The 20533-nt window shown below is 43.5% G+C and overlaps 1 protein-coding gene across 4 annotated transcripts in view; it reads left to right on the top strand.

Moving 5' to 3' along the window:
- The window catches only part of LOC115136052 (unconventional myosin-VIIa-like), a 96803-nt gene that overhangs the window by 17860 nt on the left and 58410 nt on the right, over positions 1 to 20533 (top strand). For all 4 annotated transcript variants that reach the window (XM_029671420.2, XM_029671419.2, XM_029671418.2 and 1 more), the window contains exons 3-15: positions 8178 to 8291; positions 8666 to 8818; positions 9780 to 9797; positions 10436 to 10620; positions 10936 to 11057; positions 11918 to 12060; positions 12801 to 12914; positions 13339 to 13492; positions 14561 to 14637; positions 14769 to 14888; positions 15225 to 15367; positions 15831 to 16041; positions 16583 to 16718. In XM_029671420.2, coding sequence (XP_029527280.2) covers positions 8178 to 8291; positions 8666 to 8818; positions 9780 to 9797; positions 10436 to 10620; positions 10936 to 11057; positions 11918 to 12060; positions 12801 to 12914; positions 13339 to 13492; positions 14561 to 14637; positions 14769 to 14888; positions 15225 to 15367; positions 15831 to 16041; positions 16583 to 16718 — 1690 coding nt within the window. The remainder of the gene's footprint in view (positions 1 to 8177; positions 8292 to 8665; positions 8819 to 9779; positions 9798 to 10435; positions 10621 to 10935; positions 11058 to 11917; positions 12061 to 12800; positions 12915 to 13338; positions 13493 to 14560; positions 14638 to 14768; positions 14889 to 15224; positions 15368 to 15830; positions 16042 to 16582; positions 16719 to 20533) is intronic.

Raw genomic sequence — 20533 nt, 5'->3', positions numbered from 1 at the left:
GGGTGGAGACAATCACAAGGACAGGTGAAACAGATCAGGGTGTGACACACAGCCTGCCATCATTTACTTTGAACTGGACTGTGTGTTTACAGGCAGTTGCAACAGCATGAGTTTAGATCATTAGAAAGCAATTTCCAAAAGCCACAAAATACTTCTGAATGAATTTCTGTAAAAATGTCAATACTTACATATGTAAAAATGTCAATACTTACATATGTAAAAATGTCAATACTTACATTTTGGAACTTTACAGTCCTATGGATCAAACAACCATGTTTTTTTATTTGTTCAATGTTTGAAACATGGTGTCCTAGTAGTAGCCTAAGCAGAGAGCTCCTGTATTTTCTGGTGGTTTTAACCCACATATTTGCAGATGGACTGGCAAGCTAGCTGGCTCATTGTTTTTGTTTGAATGATGCATCTGGACACTACCAGCTTTTTTATTTCAACTGGCTGCTAGTTCCTGATCTTTTGAAACCATCAATTGAGGAGTTACCTAAAGCTTGAGAGGAATGGGAGATGCAGTAGAGGAATGCAGTGCTGAGGCAGAGGGCTCGTAGTGAGGATGACTGGCTAATACTCTGAACTGTGTGTGGTGAGCTTTCCTGGTGCCCAGAGCTGCTGATGCATCACCCAAGTGGGTGCTACACATTGTGAAGGAGGAGAAGCCCAGAAGTTACATGGCTCAGGCTGGTTCCCAGAGTAGCCCTCTACATGATCGTCACTAGACTCTTCATCAATGTTCTCCCTGACCACCTTCTTCTGATAAAGCCATGAACTGTCCCGCTTCATCTTTGGAGGATGCACTCAAAGACTTGTCCTCAATTGGTTGACCTATCTGTAGTCATAGTGATGTATTACTTGTTTGTTTTTTGCGTTTGAAGTGCTTTGAGAGTCTTATGAAAAGCGCTATCAAAATGTAATAAATTATTATTATTATTAACCATGAAAAGGTAGGCTATCTCTCCCTCAGTTGCCTTTATACATCAACAAGATCAACAACTAATGTTGGCCAGAGCGAGATGAGCTAAAATCCAATGAGGGAACAGTTGATAAACCCTCTCAAACTTTTTCATCTAGTTGCCATCAAAATTGCACTGATAAACGATGGGGAATAGTAGCCTGTCCGCCTTTTTTGCAGCTTGCCTGCTAATGGATGTTTTTCCTAACCCACATTTTGACAACTGAATGTAAACTTGCCTTCCTGCCTGCCCGCCTATTTGATTGATGCCAAATTCATTTGATTGACAAGTAACGTAAACTCACCCCATTCCGTACAAATGTGCGCAACCGCAACATTCAAATGAGGCTACAAAGAAAGCTAATGGGACTGTAGCGACTGTGTTGACGTCAAAATCGGGGGTGTGAACTAGGTTTCTATTCAAGCGTTGATCGACATGGTAATGACTATAGTATTGGAGAAAAGTTGAAAAAACGGACACTCCGTTACATCTTGACGTGTCATGTCGTAACGTACAGCACGCATAAAGCAAGTATTTCTGTCTTACAATCTCTTAACACCAGGTGTAGCACTTCTATCATCCTTTAAAAACAAGAAATGGACAGTGACGGGGGTAAGGGGGGATACCTAGTCATTGTTTTCGTCATGATTGCATGCGACCATCATTCTCAAAGCCGCTGTTTACTTATAAGATCACTTTAGCACCGCCCTAAAAACCCGATTCAAATTCGGCACAAACCTTCAAATAGGCACATTATATAAACTCTTTATAGTGTTTTATTTACATTTTAGAGGCAGTAAGGTGATAAGTTGGACAGATCGAGTGAAAAAAAGCAATTTTCCCACACAACATCTCTCCTTCTCACTATCACGCATTAGTTTCGCTTCCCCACCCGCCATTTAAAAAAAGTCCAGACGGGGCTCATTGCCTGCTTGAAATATGCAGAAACGGGCAGTGTTTAGGTCATGTAATTGATTCTGTTGGAAAGGGGAGAAAATGTGCTTTACAATTTTATTGACATTACAGTTGATCTGGAAGTATTATGTTTTTGGGGCGCTAAAATAAGGGCAATTGTACGGACCAAGGTGATGTACGAGTTTACGTGAGTTTACGTTAAGAGATATGCTGTGAACGACAGTCATTCAAGTTCAGCATAACTAGCTAGCAAAGTGATTCACATTTCTTACTAGTTAACCAAATGACACCTGCCTCTCTAGCTGTAGCCACAGAAAAACAATATGGGTGGGAAAAGTCATCCACTCAACCTCTCGTACAATGACAACATCCTCCCATCAGCTAGCTAGCTAACGTTAGGCTCAGTGATTTTGTCTTGTTAAATAAATAGCTACATAAATAGATAAGCGAGCTTATTAGCCATGATATGACTGGCAATTGATCATAGCCTTTGCTAGTTTGGTTGTATTGACATTCCCAGTCTTGGTTACATTCGTCTGTTTTTTTCCAAAATATTGAGTCAAAACTGAAACAGTGCATCCCGAATGGCTGGAGGAAACAAATGTATCAGGCCAGCTGTGATGTACAACCTGATAGCAATATTTGTTGGACTACCAATAAATGTATTGGTGAATTATATGAGTCATGCATTGAACTGCATCCATCTATTCTGCCAACAATGTCATCCTTTCAAATATAACCTATTTTTAAACAATCTCATGAAGTTGGTTTTGTAGCATAAACTGAGAGTTTGATAGTTTTTACTGATATTATGATATTGTCTGTTTACTTCATATCTGCAAAGTAGTTAAAACGCTATCAGTTCCACTTTAAATGGACGATAGGTAGCCTAGTGATTAGAGCATTGGGCTAGTAACCGAAAGGTTGCGAGATCAAATCCCCGAGCTGACAAGGTAAAAATCTGTCGTTCAGCCTCTGAACAAGGCAGTTAACCCACTGTTCCTAGGCCGTCATTGAAAATAAGAATTTGTTCTTAACTGACTTGCCTAGTTAAATAGGGGTAAAATAAATAAAAAATATTATAATAAACCACAAGTGTTGCTCTGTTTGTGAATTCTCCAAACAATGTTTCCACTTGGAAAATTAGAATAGTATGAATGTATATTATAATTTTCTGTAACCAAACATTCTAAATTAATGGGGGAATATGTTGTAATTACAGTAACTCCACTGATAAACATTGACAAACAATTGACACAATGAAGCAAATAGTGTGCACGCATTGTACTGATCTCACCTTCTGGATGATAGCGGGGTGAACAGGCAGTGGCTCGGGTGGTTGTTGTCCTTGATGATCTTTATGGCCACATAGGATGGTGTAGGTGTCCTGGAGGGCAGGTAGTTTGCCCCCGGTGATGCGGTGTGCAGACCTCACTACCCTCTGGAGAGCCTTACGGTTGAGGGCGGAGCAGTTGCCGTACCAGGCGGTGATACAGCCCGCCAGGATGCTCTCGATTGTGCATCTGTAGAAGTTTGTGAGTGTTTTTGGTGACAAGCCGAATTTCTTCAGCTCCCTGAGGTTGAAGAGGCGCTGCTGCGCCTTCTTCACAACGCTGTATGTGTGGGTGGACAAATTCAGTTTGTCCGTGATGTCTACGCAGAGGAACATAAAACTTACTACCCTACTACTGTCCCGTCGATGTGGATAGGGGGGTGCTCCCTCTGCTGTTTCCTGAAGTCCACAATCATCTCCTTTGTTTTGTTGACGTTGGGTGTGAGGTTATTTTCCTGACACCACACTCCGATGGCCCTCACCTCCTCCCTGTATTTCGCCTCGTCATTGTTGGTAATCAAGCCTACCACTGCAGTGTCGTCCGCAAACTTGATGATTGAGTTGGAGGCGTGCATGGCCACGCAGTCATGGGTGAACAGGGAGTACAGGAGAGGGCTCAGAACGCACCCTTGTGGGGCCCCAGTGTTGAGGATCAGCGGGGTGGAGATGTTGTTACCTACCCTCACCACCTGGGGGCGGCCCGTCAGGAAGTCCATTACCCAGTTGCACAGGGCGGGGTCGAGACCCAGGGTTTGGAGGGTACTATGGTTTTAAATGCTGAGCTGTAGTCGATGAACAGCATTCTCACATAGGTATTCCTCTTGTCCAGATGGGTTAGGGCAGTGTGCAGTGTGGTTGCGATTGCGTCGTCTGTTGACCTATTGGGGTGGTAAGCAAGTTGGAGTGGGTCTAGGGTGTCAGGTAGGGTGGAGGTGATATGGTCCTTGACTAGTCTCTCAAAGCACTTCATGATGACGCAAGTGAGTGCTACGGGGCGGTAGTCGTTTAGCTCAGTTACCTTAGCTTTCTTGGGAACAGGAACAATGGTGGTCCTCTTGAAGAACGTGGGAACAGCAGACTGGGATAAGGATTGATTGAATATGTCCGTAAACACACCAGCCAGCTGGTCTGCGCATGCTCTGAGGATGCGGCTGGGGATGCAGTCTGGGCCTGCAGCCTTGCGAGGGTTAACACGTTTAAATGTTTTACTCACGTCGGCTGAAGTGAATGAGAGTCCACAGGTTTTGGTAGTGGGCCGTGTCAATGGCACTGTATTGTCCTCAAAGCGAGCAAAGAAGTTATTTAGTTTGTCTGGGAGCAAGACATCCTGGTCCGCGACGGGGCTAGTTTTCTTTTTGTAATCCGTGATTGACTGTAGACCCTGCCACATACCTCTTGTGTCTGAGCCGTTGAATTGCAACTCTACTTTGTCTCTATACTGACGCTTAGCTTGTTTGATTGCCTTGCGGAGGGAATAGCTACACTGTTTGTATTTAGGTCATGTTTCCGGTCACCTTGCCCTGGTTAAAAGCAGTGGTTTGCGCTTTCAGTTTCGCGCGAATGCTGCCATCAATCCACGGTTTCTGGTTTGGGAACGAGCACTGACTACATGATACATACTGTATTGACCAACATGTTATGTCCATTTGTTAAATGTAGATTGGCGGAGCAAATAAAGGAAAATCCAGTGGAGGCTCCTAAGAGGAGGAAGGGGCGGACCATCCTCCTCAGTGTATTTCAGATAAATGTAAATTGTTCAACATTAAAAAACGTTATAATTTTTAGATAAAACTATACTAAATATATTCACGTCACCAAATAATTTATTAAAACACACTGTTTTGCAATGAAGGTCTACAGTAGCCTCAGCAGCACTCTTTGGGGTAGCACCATGGTGTAGCCAGAGGACAGCTAGTTTCCGTCCTCCTCTGGGTACATTGAGTTCAATACAAAACCTAAGAAGCTCATGGTTCTCACCCTCTTCCATAGACTTACACAGTAATTATGACGACTTCCGGAGGGCATCCTCCAACCTATCAGAGCTCTTGCAGCATAAACTGACATGTTGTCCACCCAATCAAAGGATCAGAGAATAAAGAATGTACTGAAAGCATAAGTTACAGCTAGCTAGCAGTGCAGTGCATAAAACGTGGTGCGTAATTGACTCAAAGAGAGAGAAAGACAATAGTTGAACAGTTTTGATCAAATTAATTTCTTAAATTAAAGACAATGAAGAGAAAGCTAGTTATATTTCATTAAACTTTCACTTTCACTTACTTAGCTAGCTAATGCTGCTCAAACAACCAGCTCAACCAGAGAGGTATGCTATGTTAGCTAGCTGGCTAAGGCTATCCAACACTAGAACTCTTCCAAGTCAAAGTAAGCTTTCGGTTTTATTAATTTATTGCCACCGGGGCCCGCCGGTGTATACTGCTTGCTGTACACTGTACTGCATGATTGTAGTGGGTTTACTAACGCGTTAGTTCTAGTAGCTATGTTGACTATGACGTTAGCTAATATGGAGACAGTGATGTAGGCTGTGTGTAGCGGTTATGGTATGAAGGTTTGGCTTGGAAAGATTTTTTCACCTGGTCACAGCCAGCTGTTGTGTTGTGCACTGAAGTCCACAAGCGAAGGGAGAAGGTGAGAGGAGGAGAGCGTGTAGATGCGAGAATTAATTATACAACAAGTAAAGTGATCATGCTGTTTGTATGTGGCTGCTATGAAAGAGAACTGTGTGTGCGGGTGATCAGGGGTGTATTCATTCTGTCGATTATGTTGAAACATGGATAAACATACCTGAATTTCTCCAATAGAAACTCTCGTTTGCAACGGTTTGGACTAATGATTACACCCTAGGTCAGCTAGATGCAGGCAAGAGTGTGCAAGGTGGTGTTGAATGTATCACTCTCTGTCACCTTGATTACTAAAACTTTCCTCTCGACCTATGCACCTACGTTGTAAACTTTAATTTGTAGGTTGTAGCAACCTCATGATAGGTATAGGGAAAATTTGAGTGTCATGTAGTAGCCTAAACCTATCGAGCTGGGTGAATAAAATATGAATGACAGTCATCCAGTATGCTGTAATAGAAATAAGGCCATGCTCATAAAATGGGCCTTTGTTGAAGCAGGTAAGGGAGCATTCTCTCCCGGACAATGCACGGTGTACTCGGGGTGGTTTCCAGACCCTCCAGCAGTGACACAACTTCCGTGCTACACCCAGAGCTCTGTCATAGTCAATTTAGTGCGAGTCAATGTCAGGATGAAAACCTCTCACACGCCATCATAGGGAAGACATTCCTGCAGAGTGCGCCCATAGGAACCGCAGAGGAGCAAGAAGGAGACAGTTCGGCCTCCAACACGGTGTCCTCACTTATAAATCCAAATCAAACATTACAAGCGGAGGTTTATCATGTTATTCACTTAGCCTTCCACAAAGATGAGAAATGCTTTTTCCTGATTTTTATGGGAACCCAAAGGAGTCATACCTAACCGTCCCAGTGGCTTTCCATAGCTTCCTTAAACACACCGCGACGCACTCTGTCCATTGTGTTGACACAGCGCAGTGGAGACACAGATTTAGCTATTTTTATATAGGGACCTAAAACTAAGGTGGCACAAGTTTCAACTGAGGGGGCTAAGACCCCTTTAGCCCCCTCGTGGAGCCGGGTACATCTTGAAGTCTGAGACCTTGTGGGAATCTGTATTAGAGAAAAAGTATATAGCTATAACTACTTACATTACCCTATACTAGTTATCATCATGATTTCTATAGTTTAGGCCTGTTACCTAGCTAGTTGTTGTCGTGTCCAGCTAACAATAATAGTGCTTGCTAACACTAAGTTAGCTAGTGTTTAGCTACATTGAAAAGGAAGTAATATTCTTCATAGTCTGTTGACACAAGTGGCTAGCTAGCTAGATAACGTTAACATGCTGGATGTTTCTCATGTAATACCCTTGAGGTATGGATACCTTGAGAACAAGGTTCAGGGAAGATAAGACCATCGAGCCAAGCTAACATTAGCTAGCATGCAAAACTTACTTTCTATCTCCTGTGTTGATGTTTTTGTCTTGTTCACAACACTCTTTCATGGCAGTCTCTCATGTCTGCACACTGTCACATGATGTTAGTCTCAACAAACCCCTCTGAGTGTATTGTGCAGACGGGTAGATGTTGACATGATGCCTTAATTTCTGTAATAAATAAATAATTTCACTGATCCAACAGTGGAACCCTTGCAAGGTTACATGATGGAATAAGAGTTTATCCTATGAACATTTTAAGTGCATTTATAAACCATTATTTAACCAAGATTAATAGGCTTACAATTTGTCAAGCATGAATGACTATCTCACAATTGTAACCATAACTGTTTATTAATGTGTCTAATAATGTTTAATTTATGGTTAAGTAAATGCATGGTTAATTTATTTAACAATTGAAAGTATTTTTTGATGTCAACCATTTGCGAACTCGTTCATGCCATCGGGCCTGGGCATCAGACTCCAGAGCCCTTTATTACAGAATTGTGTCAATGAGGTGGTCGGTTTTATTAAATTAACTAACACTTTTCACGTGGTTTGTGCAGGCTGAAATGTGCAGGCTGAAATATGCAGGCTGAAATATGGTGCGTTGGGATATGGTTGGGAAGCTATTGGAAACTTTAAAATTTTTAACGGTAACAAGCATTTGTTGTTACACCTCTGTAATTAGACTGTAGTTACCTCCAGTAACATGTTGTTATTACAGTTTAACTATGTATTATTACAATTAATTACAATACTTGATACAGGGTCATTCCATATGGAATTACACTGTAATAAGGCCCCTTAAAATGAAACATTATCAAGAAAATCTTTGTATGGGACTGCAGCTCTTGAAAAAAAACTAGCACATTAACTTGCTGAAGGAATTTTCTGAGAATTCCTTCCTGATTGCTGATTGTGTTTGTGGTTGCTTTCTAGGGCGACTATGTCTGGTTGGACCTTAAGACGGGCCGGGAGTTCGATGTCCCAGTGGGAGCCGTGCTTAAGCTCTGTGACTCGGGACAGATCCAGGTGCTGGATGACGAGGGGAGGGTAAGTCCACTCGAGATGAGACATTGACAGGACGTTGACACTACTTTGACAAGACGACGAGACATTAACAAGATTTTGATGAACAAGACTTTGGCCCTGTTCAAATGCATCCCTCCTTCCTCCCGTCCTTCAAGTAATCATGACATGACATTATTGGTAAAAGCAATGCCATGGAAAGTTTGTCTACACCTATCCATTCATGTTTTATCAGTGATTACTTAATGGAAGGAAGAAAGCAAGGAAGGGGAAGGAAAGGAGGATGCATTCAAACAGGGCCTTAAGCTTACTCTAACAACCCCACATGGGCGCACAGTAGTCTATGACACCATAGTTCCTCAATGGCTGTGACTGTACTGTAACTGTTCTCCCATCAGGAGCACTGGATCTCACCCCAGAATGCCACCAACATTAAGCCCATGCACCCCACCTCCATCCACGGTGTGGAGGATATGATCCGCCTGGGAGACCTCAACGAGGCTGGCATCCTACGGAACTTGCTCATCCGCTACAACGAGCGTGTCATCTATGTGAGTCCCCCCTGCAATACTGGCTGCTCGCTTTGGTACCACTACAAGACCATCATTTTCAGTGGTGTAAAGTACTTATGTAAAAATACTTTAAAGTACTACTTAAGTCGTTTTTTTTGTATCTATACTTTACTTTACTATTGATATTTGAAAATGGTCCAATTCACAAATTTATCAAGAGAACATCCCTGGTCATCCGTATTGCCTCTGATCTGGTGGACTCACTAAACACAAATGCTTCATTTGTAAATTGAGTATGCCCCTGACTTTCCGCAAAAAATATATATATAAAGTTATGACGTCTGGTTTGCCTAATATAAGAAATATGAAATGATTTATGCTTTTACTTTTACTTTTGATATTTAAGTAGATTTTTGCAATTACTATACACTTACTTTTGATACTTAAGTATACTTAAAACCAAATACTTTTAGACTTTTACTCAAGTAATATTTTACTGGGTGACTTCTAATTTTACTTGAGTAATTTTCTATCTTTACAATTGTATGACAAATGGATACTTTTCCACCATTGATAATTTTACAGCATAGTGACCTTGTTTAGTGACATGTAGCTCATGTTGTTGATTGACTGTTATAGGGTTTATTTTACTTACTTTCTTGGTTATACTGGCATGTTAGTTCCCCTGGCCTCCACAACCCCCCAACACCACTGGTTCCTTATCTTCCCTGCCTTGCTGTGGCTCAACAGTTTGAACCAGCTTCTTCTCCTCATATCCTTTCCTCAGTATCACTGCTCTGGCAGGACACATGATGGAAACGTGTTTAGTCTGTTGTGATATATGTGGTACGGGTGGTTAAGGAAGCTGTTATAGAGTATTGAGACCTAGCCCCTGTATGTCCTCCCCAGTCGGTCCCTCATCAACTGGTGCCTGTTTTGTGCTTTTTCCTTATACCTCTTTCCTCTCCCTCTTCATCCTCCTCCCTATCTCTCTGTATAGACAAATTGTGGGGGAAGGGTGAGTACAAACTACAGAGACAAGCATGCTCTTTCCTATTTCTTTTTTTAAAAGCTAAAAAGGAACATGCTAACAAGCTAGCCCATGACATTAATGCTAGCACTTCTACTACTTTCCTTTTCTTTGCTGTCACTGAATGAATGGCTACATATAATCTCTGCTAGGCTGAAGGCCAAGCTCTGCTTCGTGCTTAACCTTTGATCCAGCTTGTTACATGTGCTTTGACCATCAAAGCGGAAATGTTCAACACACGTGAACTTTTAGAACACACCACAGCTTTGGCCTGCAGGCTTGGAAGTACAACAAATCATGGGTTATTATGACTGATTATTATGTTTAGATTATGCACAATTAAGGGGACTTTCAATCTCAACTTCCAATGATTTTGTAGTTCTGAATTGAAATGATCAATCTTCATCAGGTTCACAATACATTATCTCAGTGATCACGAGCCTAGTGACTAGCCTAATCACAATCCCAGTGAAAGAAAGTGACAAATTGTGCTGTTGCTAGCAACAAATCATGCTATCACTAGCGACAAATCAAGTTATCGCCAAATCCTCAGGGAGAACATGGTTGCCCTCATCTTGGCATGAACCTTGACCATTTCACCTTTTGACTTTGACCTCTCCCTGCAGACTTACACAGGGTCGATTCTGGTGGCGGTAAACCCTTACCAGCTGCTGCCCATCTACACTCCAGACCAGATCCGCCTGTACACCAATAAGAAGATTGGGGAGATGCCACCTCACATCTTTGCCATAGCAGACAACTGCTACTTCAACATGCAGAGGAACAACAAGGACCAGTGCTGCATCATCAGGTTAGTGTATTTGTGAGTGAGTGAGTGAGTGAGTGAGTGAGTGAGTGAGTGAGTGAGTGAGTGAGTGAGTGAGTGAGTGAGTGAGTGAGTGAGTGAGTGAGTGAGTGAGTGAGTGAGTGTGTGTGTGTGTGTGAGTGTGTGCGCATTTGGGTTTCACTATTTAAGTGAGCATGTGTTTGAGTTGCTGGATTTACATGTGTGTCTGCGTGCGTGTGTGCGTGCGTGCTTGTCTGTCTGTCTGTCTGTCTGTCTGTCTGTCTGTCTGTCTGTCTGCTTCTATACATAAAATATTGCATCTCCTCCTGTGTTCCTCAGTGGTGAGTCTGGGGCAGGTAAGACAGAGAGCACCAAGTTGATCCTGCAGTTCCTGGCAGCCATCAGTGGACAACACTCCTGGATTGAGCAACAGGTCCTGGAGGCCAACCCCATACTGGAAGGTCAGACTCAACATTGAGATGAGACACTAGAATGGGCTATTAATGGCAGCCATCTTGGTCAAATTCCAAACCAGTTTAATTGAAAACATTTCCTGACCAAGATGGCCGTCTTGTAGTTATGTTTCCATGGATGCCAATGTCCATACCAGTATTCTATTGAATTTTGTGAGACTAACCACAGTATATCCACTCAGCAGCACTGATGAAATGTAATAGCTAGGGTGCTTGCTGTCTGTCGCTGCCTTAGCCAACTTGCCCTCATGTTACTTGGCAAGGCAAATGTGGTGTTGTGTAGAATACAGAGATACTGTACACTTGCTCCAAGCTACCTCAGGGGCAGGTTTGTTTAAAAAAAAATTGTAGGCTAGAATCACAGAAGCTGTGTAGGAAAAGCTGAACTTGGGATGCATTCTTCAAAGAGTCCTTAAAAGACAGATTCATGACTTGCGTTCTTTCCCTGGAACAAGTACAGGGGTGAAGGAAACACCCTCCAGGCCAAGAGTAGTGATCTGACAATTTGATGTACAGCTTAAGTCAGGCAGGGCATTCATTCACCTCTCTATGCCAAGCTGGCATTAACACCTGGTGTGACCCGGAAATAACACAACAATTGGGCCTCCTATCCATGTCTAAAGCCTCATTTGCACATTCTGAAGTTTCCGTCTGTGTATTCTACATGTGGACTGTATTAGCTATGTCTCTCTAAGCTAATGTGACTATCTGACCAGGGTTGGAAACCCTGGTGTACTGCATGCCACAATACTCTTCAGGTCTCAGGCAAGGTGATTCATCATGTGAGCATTGTTCACTGAACTGCATCTGTTACACTAAGTCTGGACTTTAATCTTTCATCCCTGCAGCGTTCGGGAATGCTAAGACCATCCGGAATGACAACTCCAGTCGCTTTGGGAAATACATCGACATCCACTTTAACAAGAGAGGTGCAATCGAGGGGGCAAAGATAGAACAGTATCTTCTGGAGAAGTCCCGAGTCTGCAGACAGGTAAGGGTACGGGGGGGGCTATAAGGTCTGCAGACAGGTACGGTTCCAGGGAGAGGGGCTATAGGGTTTGCAGACAGGTAAGGGTCCAGGGGAGGGGCTATAGGGTCTGCAGACAGGTAAGGGTAGGGGGGGGCTATAGCGTCTGCAGACAGGTACGGGTCCAGGGGAGGGGCTATAGGGTCCAGTGGGAGGGGCTATAGGGTTTGCAGACAGGTATGGGTCCAGGGGAGGGGCTATAGGGTCTGCAGACAGGTACGGGTCCAGGGAGAGGGGCTATAGGGTTTGCAGACAGGTAAGGGTCCAGGGGGAGGGGCTATAGGGTCTGCAGACAGGTACGGGTCCAGGGAGAGGGGCTATAGGGTCTACAGACAGGTAAGGGTCCAGGGTGAGGGCTATAGGGTTTGCAGACAGGTAAGGGTCCAGGGGGAGGGGCTATAGGGTCTGCAGACAGGTACGGGTCCAGGGAGAGAGGCTATAGGGTTTGCAGACAGGTAAGGGTCCAGGGGGAGGGGCTATAGGGTCTGCAGACAGGTAAGGGTCCAGGGTGAGGGCTATAGGGTTTGCAGACAGGTAAGGGTCCAGGGGGAGGGGCTTTAGGGTCCAGGGGGAGGGGCTATAGAGTGGAATAGAACAGTACATACTGGAGAAGTCTTGAGTTTGCAGACAGTTTCCCGTTTTGACAGTTTTCTTTTGTTTTGTACCCTATGAACTCGACCCTGCTGTGTCATTCTCTCCTCCAGGCTGCGGATGAGAGGAACTATCACATCTTCTACTGTATGTTGCGGGGCATGGCCCCAGAGCTGAAGACCAAGCTGGGCCTGGGCCTAGCCACTGACTACTCCTACCTCACCATGGTGAGTAGTGGGTGTGAGCGGGGGGTGTGTGCAGCTCCTATTGTATATGTGTATACCTGTGTGTGTGTGCGTGCATGTGTTTATTTATATAACTCACAGTATATATCAAATCCAATGTTATTTGTCACGTACACAGTTTACAGCAGGTATAAAAGGTGCAGCAAAATGCTCATGTACTAACTCCCTCAATATTGCAGTACAATAACCAATATCAATAATAAAGAGTTGAATAAAAAATAATGGCCACGATGACCTAACGGATTCCTCCAGCATCCTGTTGGCCATGAAGGTGCTGATGTTCACAGAGACAGAGAACTGGGAGATCTCCAAACTACTGGCGTCCATCCTGCGCATGGGCAATAATGAATGTACTATACAGTATAGATAATGAATGGCTATACATTATGTGTATGTCCCTCTCCAGGGGAACTGTACAAAATGTGATGGCCGTGATGACCTTAAGGATTACTCCAGCATCCTGTCGGCCATGAAGGTGCTGATGTTCACAGAGACAGAGAACTGGGAGATCTCCAAACTACTGGCGGCCATCCTGCACATGGGCAACCTGCGCTACGAGGGTGGGCAGAGGTGGCCATTTTGGAAAGAGAGTGTTGGCGCACAATATAATGCCTTCAAACTCGACACAGGAGCTGGGCAACTATATATTAAAAAAAGGCTTATGTTCATGTACTGTTTGCTGCTCCCACAAGTGATCTTTTAAATATTGAAAGTGTTATAAAAGATCACTTGTGGGAACAGAAAAAGTGAGGGGATTTTACCCTTGAGGAAGTTGTTAATCCCTGTCTTGTTCTCACTTGAATTTGGTTCCAGGTTTACAGAGGGGTAGTCTTCCAAAACTGACACAAAAATGCACTTGGATAATTGACTTACATAATTGACTTGAAGGGTTTAATTTCAAAACGCTATATATCCATTTTCAGAAATGTTGGTAAATTAGATTGCTTAAAGAAATTATGAAAGAGATTGGTGTTTTTTCACTAACTAATCATGGCATAGGGATGTTCAATGACAGACATGTATTTGTTCAAATCTATCACTTGATGGTTTCAATTCAGAGAGATAAATTATCATGTTTTGTTGCAAAACACTATATATCCGCCTCACTCACAGATGAATAAGTAGTACTGCTAGGTTTTACATAGCTAAATGTGATAAATAACTACATTTGTAATAAAGAACTGTACAAATGATACATTTGTGTAATCAATAAAATGTGTTTATTTTTTTATGAATCAATACAATAATATAAGATCCTTATGTAAAATATTTACAATTTAGTCGTTTAGCGGATGCTCTTATTCAGAGCAACTTACAGTAAGTGCACTCATCTTAAGATAGTTAGGTGAGACAACCACAAATCACAGTGAAATATACAGGATACGAACATTCCATTCCAGCTAAACAATTGATATATAGTGTTTTACAACTAAAACCCATTTTAATACACATCTGAAATGTAGAAATAAGAAATCTGAAAACAGTAATATTTTACACAAACATGAAGGTACCCATAAGAAATCATTTGGGATAAAAAATACAGATGTGGTGGATATAGCGTTTTGGAACAAAACTCTTGACTTGCTTTCCCCCTTTTCTCCCCCTTGCAAACACATACACTCCAACAGCCCATACCTATGACAACCTGGATGCCTGTGTGGTGGTGCAATCTCCAGACCTGTCCACTGCTGCTTCTCTGATGGAGGTGGGTAGTAGTAACTTACCTGTACACCATCTCTGTGCTGGGCTTGTGCTGTAGAGTTCATCACAGTGTCTGAGTATTGTGTTGTTGTACTCTACTACAGTATGTTGTTGTGTTGTTGTATTGTTATGTAGGTGGACCCTAAGGACGTGATGTCATGTCTGACCACACGTACCCTGATCACCCGGGGCGAGAGTGTGTCCACTCCCCTCAGCATTGAACAGGGCCTGGACGTCAGAAACGCCTTCGTCAAGGTCAGGACCCTCACACACACGCATGCAATGGAACAAGCACACATTTTAGTATCAAAGTGAGAACATACACACACTCTCACACACACACTACTAAATCTGTTCCTTCACAGAAGGTTAATGTTCCCTCCTGTCTAATGAAAACGGTCTCTCCCAAAGTATCTATGGGAGCTTGTTTGTGTAGACACACACTCACACACACACCAACAACACACAGTGTAAATGAAAATCGTCCCTCCTGTCCCAGGGTATCTATGGGCGGTTGTTTGTGTAGACACACACTCACACACACACCAACAACACACACAGTGTAAATGAAAATCGTCCCTCCTGTCCCAGGGTATCTATGGGAGGTTGTTTGTGTGGATCGTGGACAAGATCAACGCGGCCATCTTTAGACCTTCGTCCTGTGAGAGTAAGATCGTAAGGAGGTCCATCGGCCTGCTTGACATCTTCGGCTTTGAGAACTTTACTGTCAACAGGTGGGTCCTCTCACTGACCCAAGCTTTGGGGATGTTGTAGTCATTTGTTTCAAATTCTAAAGTCTAAAAGCTTTGTTGTCCATTTAGGGTACATTAGAACTGAACATGACATGACATACCATGACATAATCATAATCATCTCTGTTGAAAAATTGGGTGACAATAGTATGTGTCCGACTAAAGTCAGACTAAAGTCGACAGCCTCTTTATTTGATTTGGCGGTTGACATGCTCACTGCATTTTTTACCAGTATAGCTGAACTTGATTGTGTGTCCAGTGACCAGCTCTGGCTACATTCCTTCCCTGTTGCTTTGAGAAGCTGTGCATCAATTTTTCCAACGACAACCACACACAACCTCACACACACTGACACGTTTTACTATCAAAGTGAGGACGCACACACACCCCTAAATGAATTGACTGCAGAATGACCCGCTCTCGCTATGTTCCTTCTTCCCTGAAGCTTTGAGCAGCTGTGCATCAACTTTGCCAATGAGAACCTGCAGCAGTTCTTTGTGAGGCATGTGTTCAAGCTGGAGCAGGAGGAGTACAACCTGGAGGACATCAACTGGCAACATATCGAGTTCACTGACAACCAGGATGCTCTGGATATGATCGCCAATAAACCCATGAACATCATATCTCTCATAGATGAGGAGAGCAAGTTCCCCAAGGTACAGTACCAATATGGCACCTTACCATTGTCGGTCAATTCATATGCATATTGAGTTTAGGTATTGTAAGAGGGGGTGGACAGTCACAGGCACTATAAAGTTTTTTTTTTAAACCCTGTAACAAGGTACCGATTTTGTGACAGATTATAGCTAGGAGTCATGCAGAGAGGATTGTCGTATTGCATAGCAAGACCACGGTGCAACTAAACATTTAAATTGTAACCTGATTATGACTTTGCCCTTGAATGGGTTATAAAGTGCTATTGAATTGTATTTGTTTGTGGTCACAAACTTTAAGGGTGCGTCCGAGATAGCACCCTAATCCTTAGCACCCTAATAATATAATATATACCATTTACCAATCACTTTTATCCAAAGCAGCTTACATGCATACATTTTACGTACGGGTGGTCCTGGGAATCAAACCCACTATCCTGATGTTGCAAGCGCAATGCTCTACCAACTGAACTACATAGGACTATATAGGGAAGAGGTTATAATTTCAGACACAGCCTAAATGTTTTTTCTGTCTGTCTCTCAGGGAACAGACGCCACCATGCTGTATAAACTCAACTCTCAGCACAAACTCAACACCAACTACCACCCTCCTAAGAACACCTACATGACCCAGTTTGGCATCCAGCACTTTGCTGGGGTGGTCCATTACGAGACCAAAGGTAAGCCTATTCTAAGGCATTGGCTTTATACTCAACCCAATGCTTACATGTATACCTCTAAGTCATTGCAATTATATAAGAAAGTCATCAATGCTCCATGTAGTAGGATTTGGTTGGTTCATGGTCAGAAGAAAAATTATTGAATTCCAGCAAATCTACTAGTTGGTCAAATGCTCAATATCAAATCAAGCCCTAGCCCCTACACCATAGAAAATATCTGCCAGGTGTAACCCCTATATCATAGATAGGATCTGGCAGGAGGAACTCCGAGCCCCTATACTATAGAAAGGATATGCCAGGTGTAACCCATAGCCCCTATACTATAGAAAGGATCTGCCAGGTATAACCCATAGCCCCTATACCATAGATAGGATCTGGCAGGAGGAACTCCTAGCCCCTATACCATAGATAGGATCTGCCAGGTGTAACCCATAGACCCTATACTATAGAAAGGATCTGCCAGGTGTAACCCATAGGCCCTATACTATAGAAAGGATCTGCCAGGTGTAACCCATAGCCCCTATACCATAGATAGGATCTGGCAGGAGGAACTCCTAGCCCCTATACCATAGATAGGATCTGCCAGGTGTAACCCATAGCCCCTATACCATAGAAAGGATCTACCAGGTGTAACCCATAGGCCCTATACTATAGAAAGGATATGTCAGGTGTAACCCATAGGCCCTATACCATAGAAAGGATATGTCAGGTGTAACCCATAGCCCCTATACTATAGAAAGGATATGCCAGGTGTAACCCATAGCCCCTATACCATAGAAAGGATATGTCAGGTGTAACCCATAGCCCCTATACTATAGAAAGGATATGCCAGGTGTAACCCATAGCCCCTATACCATAGAAAGGATATGTCAGGTGTAACCCATAGCCCCGATACTATAGAAAGGATATGCCAGGTGTAACCCATAGCCCCTATACCATAGAAAGGATATGTCAGGTGTAACCCATAGCCCCTATACTATAGAAAGGATCTGCCAGGTGTAACCCATAGCCCCTATACCATAGAAAGGATATGTCAGGTGTAACCCATAGGCCCTATAGCATAGAAAGGATCTGCCAGGTGTAATCCATAGCCCCTATACTATAGAAAGGATATGCCAGGTGTAACCCATAGCCCCTATACCATAGAAAGGATATGCCAGGTGTAACCCATAGCCCCTATACTATAGAAAGGATATGCCAGGTGTAACCCATAGCCCCTATACTATAGAAAGTATATGCCAGGTGTAACCCATAGCCCCTATAATATAGAAAGGATATGCCAGGTGTAACCCATAGCCCCTATACCATAGAAAGGATATGCCAGGTGTAACCCATAGCCCCTATACTATAGATAGGATCTGCCAGGTGTAACCCATAGGCCCTATACTATAGAAAGGATCTGCCAGGTGTAACACATAGCCCCTATACCATAGATAGGATCTGGCAGGAGGAACTCCTAGCCCCTACACCATAGATAGGATCTGCCAGGTGTAACCCATAGCCCCTATACCATAGAAAGGATCTGCCAGGTGTAACCCATAGGCCCTATACTATAGAAAGGATATGTCAGGTGTAACCCATAGGCCCTATACCATAGAAAGGATATGTCAGGTGTAACCCATAGCCCCTATACTATAGAAAGGATATGCCAGGTGTAACCCATAGCCCCTATACTATAGAAAGGATATGCCAGGTGTAACCCATAGCCCCTATACAATAGAAAGGATATGCCAGGTGTAACCCATAGCCCCTATACTATAGAAAGGATATGCCAGGTGTAACCCATAGGCCCTATACCATAGAAAGGATATGTCAGGTGTAACCCATAGGCCCTATACCATAGAAAGGATCTGCCAGGTGTAATCCATAGCCCCTATACTATAGAAAGGATATGCCAGGTGTAACCCATAGCCCCTATACCATAGAAAGGATATGCCAGGTGTAACCCATAGCCCCTATACTATAGAAAGGATATGCCAGGTGTAACCCATAGCCCCATATACCATAGAAAGGATATGCCAGGTGTAACCCATAGCCCCTATACCATAGAAAGGATATGCCAGGTGTAACCCATAGCCCCTATACTATAGATAGGATCTGCCAGGTGTAACCCATAGGCCCTATACTATAGAAAGGATCTGCCAGGTGTAACCCATAGCCCCTATACCATAGATAGGATCTGGCAGGAGGAACTCCTAGCCCCTATACCATAGATAGGATCTGCCAGGTGTAACCCATAGCCCCTATACCATAGAAAGGATCTGCCAGGTGTAACCCAAGGGCCTATACTATAGAAAGGATATGTCAGGTGTAACCCATAGGCCCTATACCATAGAAAGGATATGTCAGGTGTAACCCATAGCCCCTATACTATAGAAAGGATATGCCAGGTGTAACCCATAGCCCCTATACTATAGAAAGGATATGCCAGGTGTAACCCATAGCCCCTATACCATAGAAAGGATATGCCAGGTGTAACCCATAGCCCCTATACTATAGAAAGGATATGCCAGGTGTAACCCATAGCCCCTATACCATAGAAAGGATATGCCAGGTGTAACCACTAGCCCCAATACCATAGAAAGGATATGCCAGGTGTAACCCATAGCCCCTATACCATAGAAAGGATATGCCAGGTGTGAACCCATAGCCCCTATACCATAGAAAGGATCTGCCAGGTGTAACCCATAGCCCCTATAGCATAGAAAGGATCTGCCAGGTGTAATCCATAGCCCCTATACTATAGAAAGGATATGCCAGGTGTAACCCATAGCCCCTATACCATAGAAAGGATATGCCAGGTGTAACCCATAGCCCCTATACTATAGAAAGGATATGCCAGGTGTAACCCATAGCCCCTATACTATAGAAAGTATATGCCAGGTGTAACCCATAGCCCCTATAATATAGAAAGGATATGCCAGGTGTAACCCATAGCCCCTATACCATAGAAAGGATATGCCAGGTGTAACCCATAGCCCCTATACTATAGATAGGATCTGCCAGGTGTAACCCATAGGCCCTATACTATAGAAAGGATCTGCCAGGTGTAACACATAGCCCCTATACCATAGATAGGATCTGGCAGGAGGAACTCCTAGCCCCTACACCATAGATAGGATCTGCCAGGTGTAACCCATAGCCCCTATACCATAGAAAGGATCTGCCAGGTGTAACCCATAGGCCCTATACTATAGAAAGGATATGTCAGGTGTAACCCATAGGCCCTATACCATAGAAAGGATATGTCAGGTGTAACCCATAGCCCCTATACTATAGAAAGGATATGCCAGGTGTAACCCATAGCCCCTATACCATAGAAAGGATATGCCAGGTGTAACCCATAGCCCCTATACCATAGAAAGGATATGTCAGGTGTAACCCATAGCCCCTATACTATAGAAAGGATATGCCAGGTGTAACCCATAGCCCCTATACTATAGAAAGGATATGCCAGGTGTAACCCATAGCCCCCTAGGATATGCCAGGTGTAACCCATAGCCCCTATACAAAGAAAGGATATGCCAGGTGTAACCCATAGCCCCTATACTATAGAAAGGATATGCCAGGTGTAACCCATAGGCCCTATACCATAGAAAGGATATGTCAGGTGTAACCCATAGGCCCTATACCATAGAAAGGATCTGCCAGGTGTAATCCATAGCCCCTATACTATAGAAAGGATATGCCAGGTGTAACCCATAGCCCCTATACCATAGAAAGGATATGCCAGGTGTAACCCATAGCCCCTATACTATAGAAAGGATATGCCAGGTGTAACCCATAGCCCCATATACCATAGAAAGGATATGCCA

Source organism: Oncorhynchus nerka, linkage group LG10 (genome assembly GCF_034236695.1).
Source record: "Oncorhynchus nerka isolate Pitt River linkage group LG10, Oner_Uvic_2.0, whole genome shotgun sequence".
Taxonomy (NCBI): domain Eukaryota; kingdom Metazoa; phylum Chordata; class Actinopteri; order Salmoniformes; family Salmonidae; genus Oncorhynchus; species Oncorhynchus nerka.
Note: the sequence above shows the minus strand (reverse complement) of the source record. Positions and strands in the feature narration are given on the sequence as shown.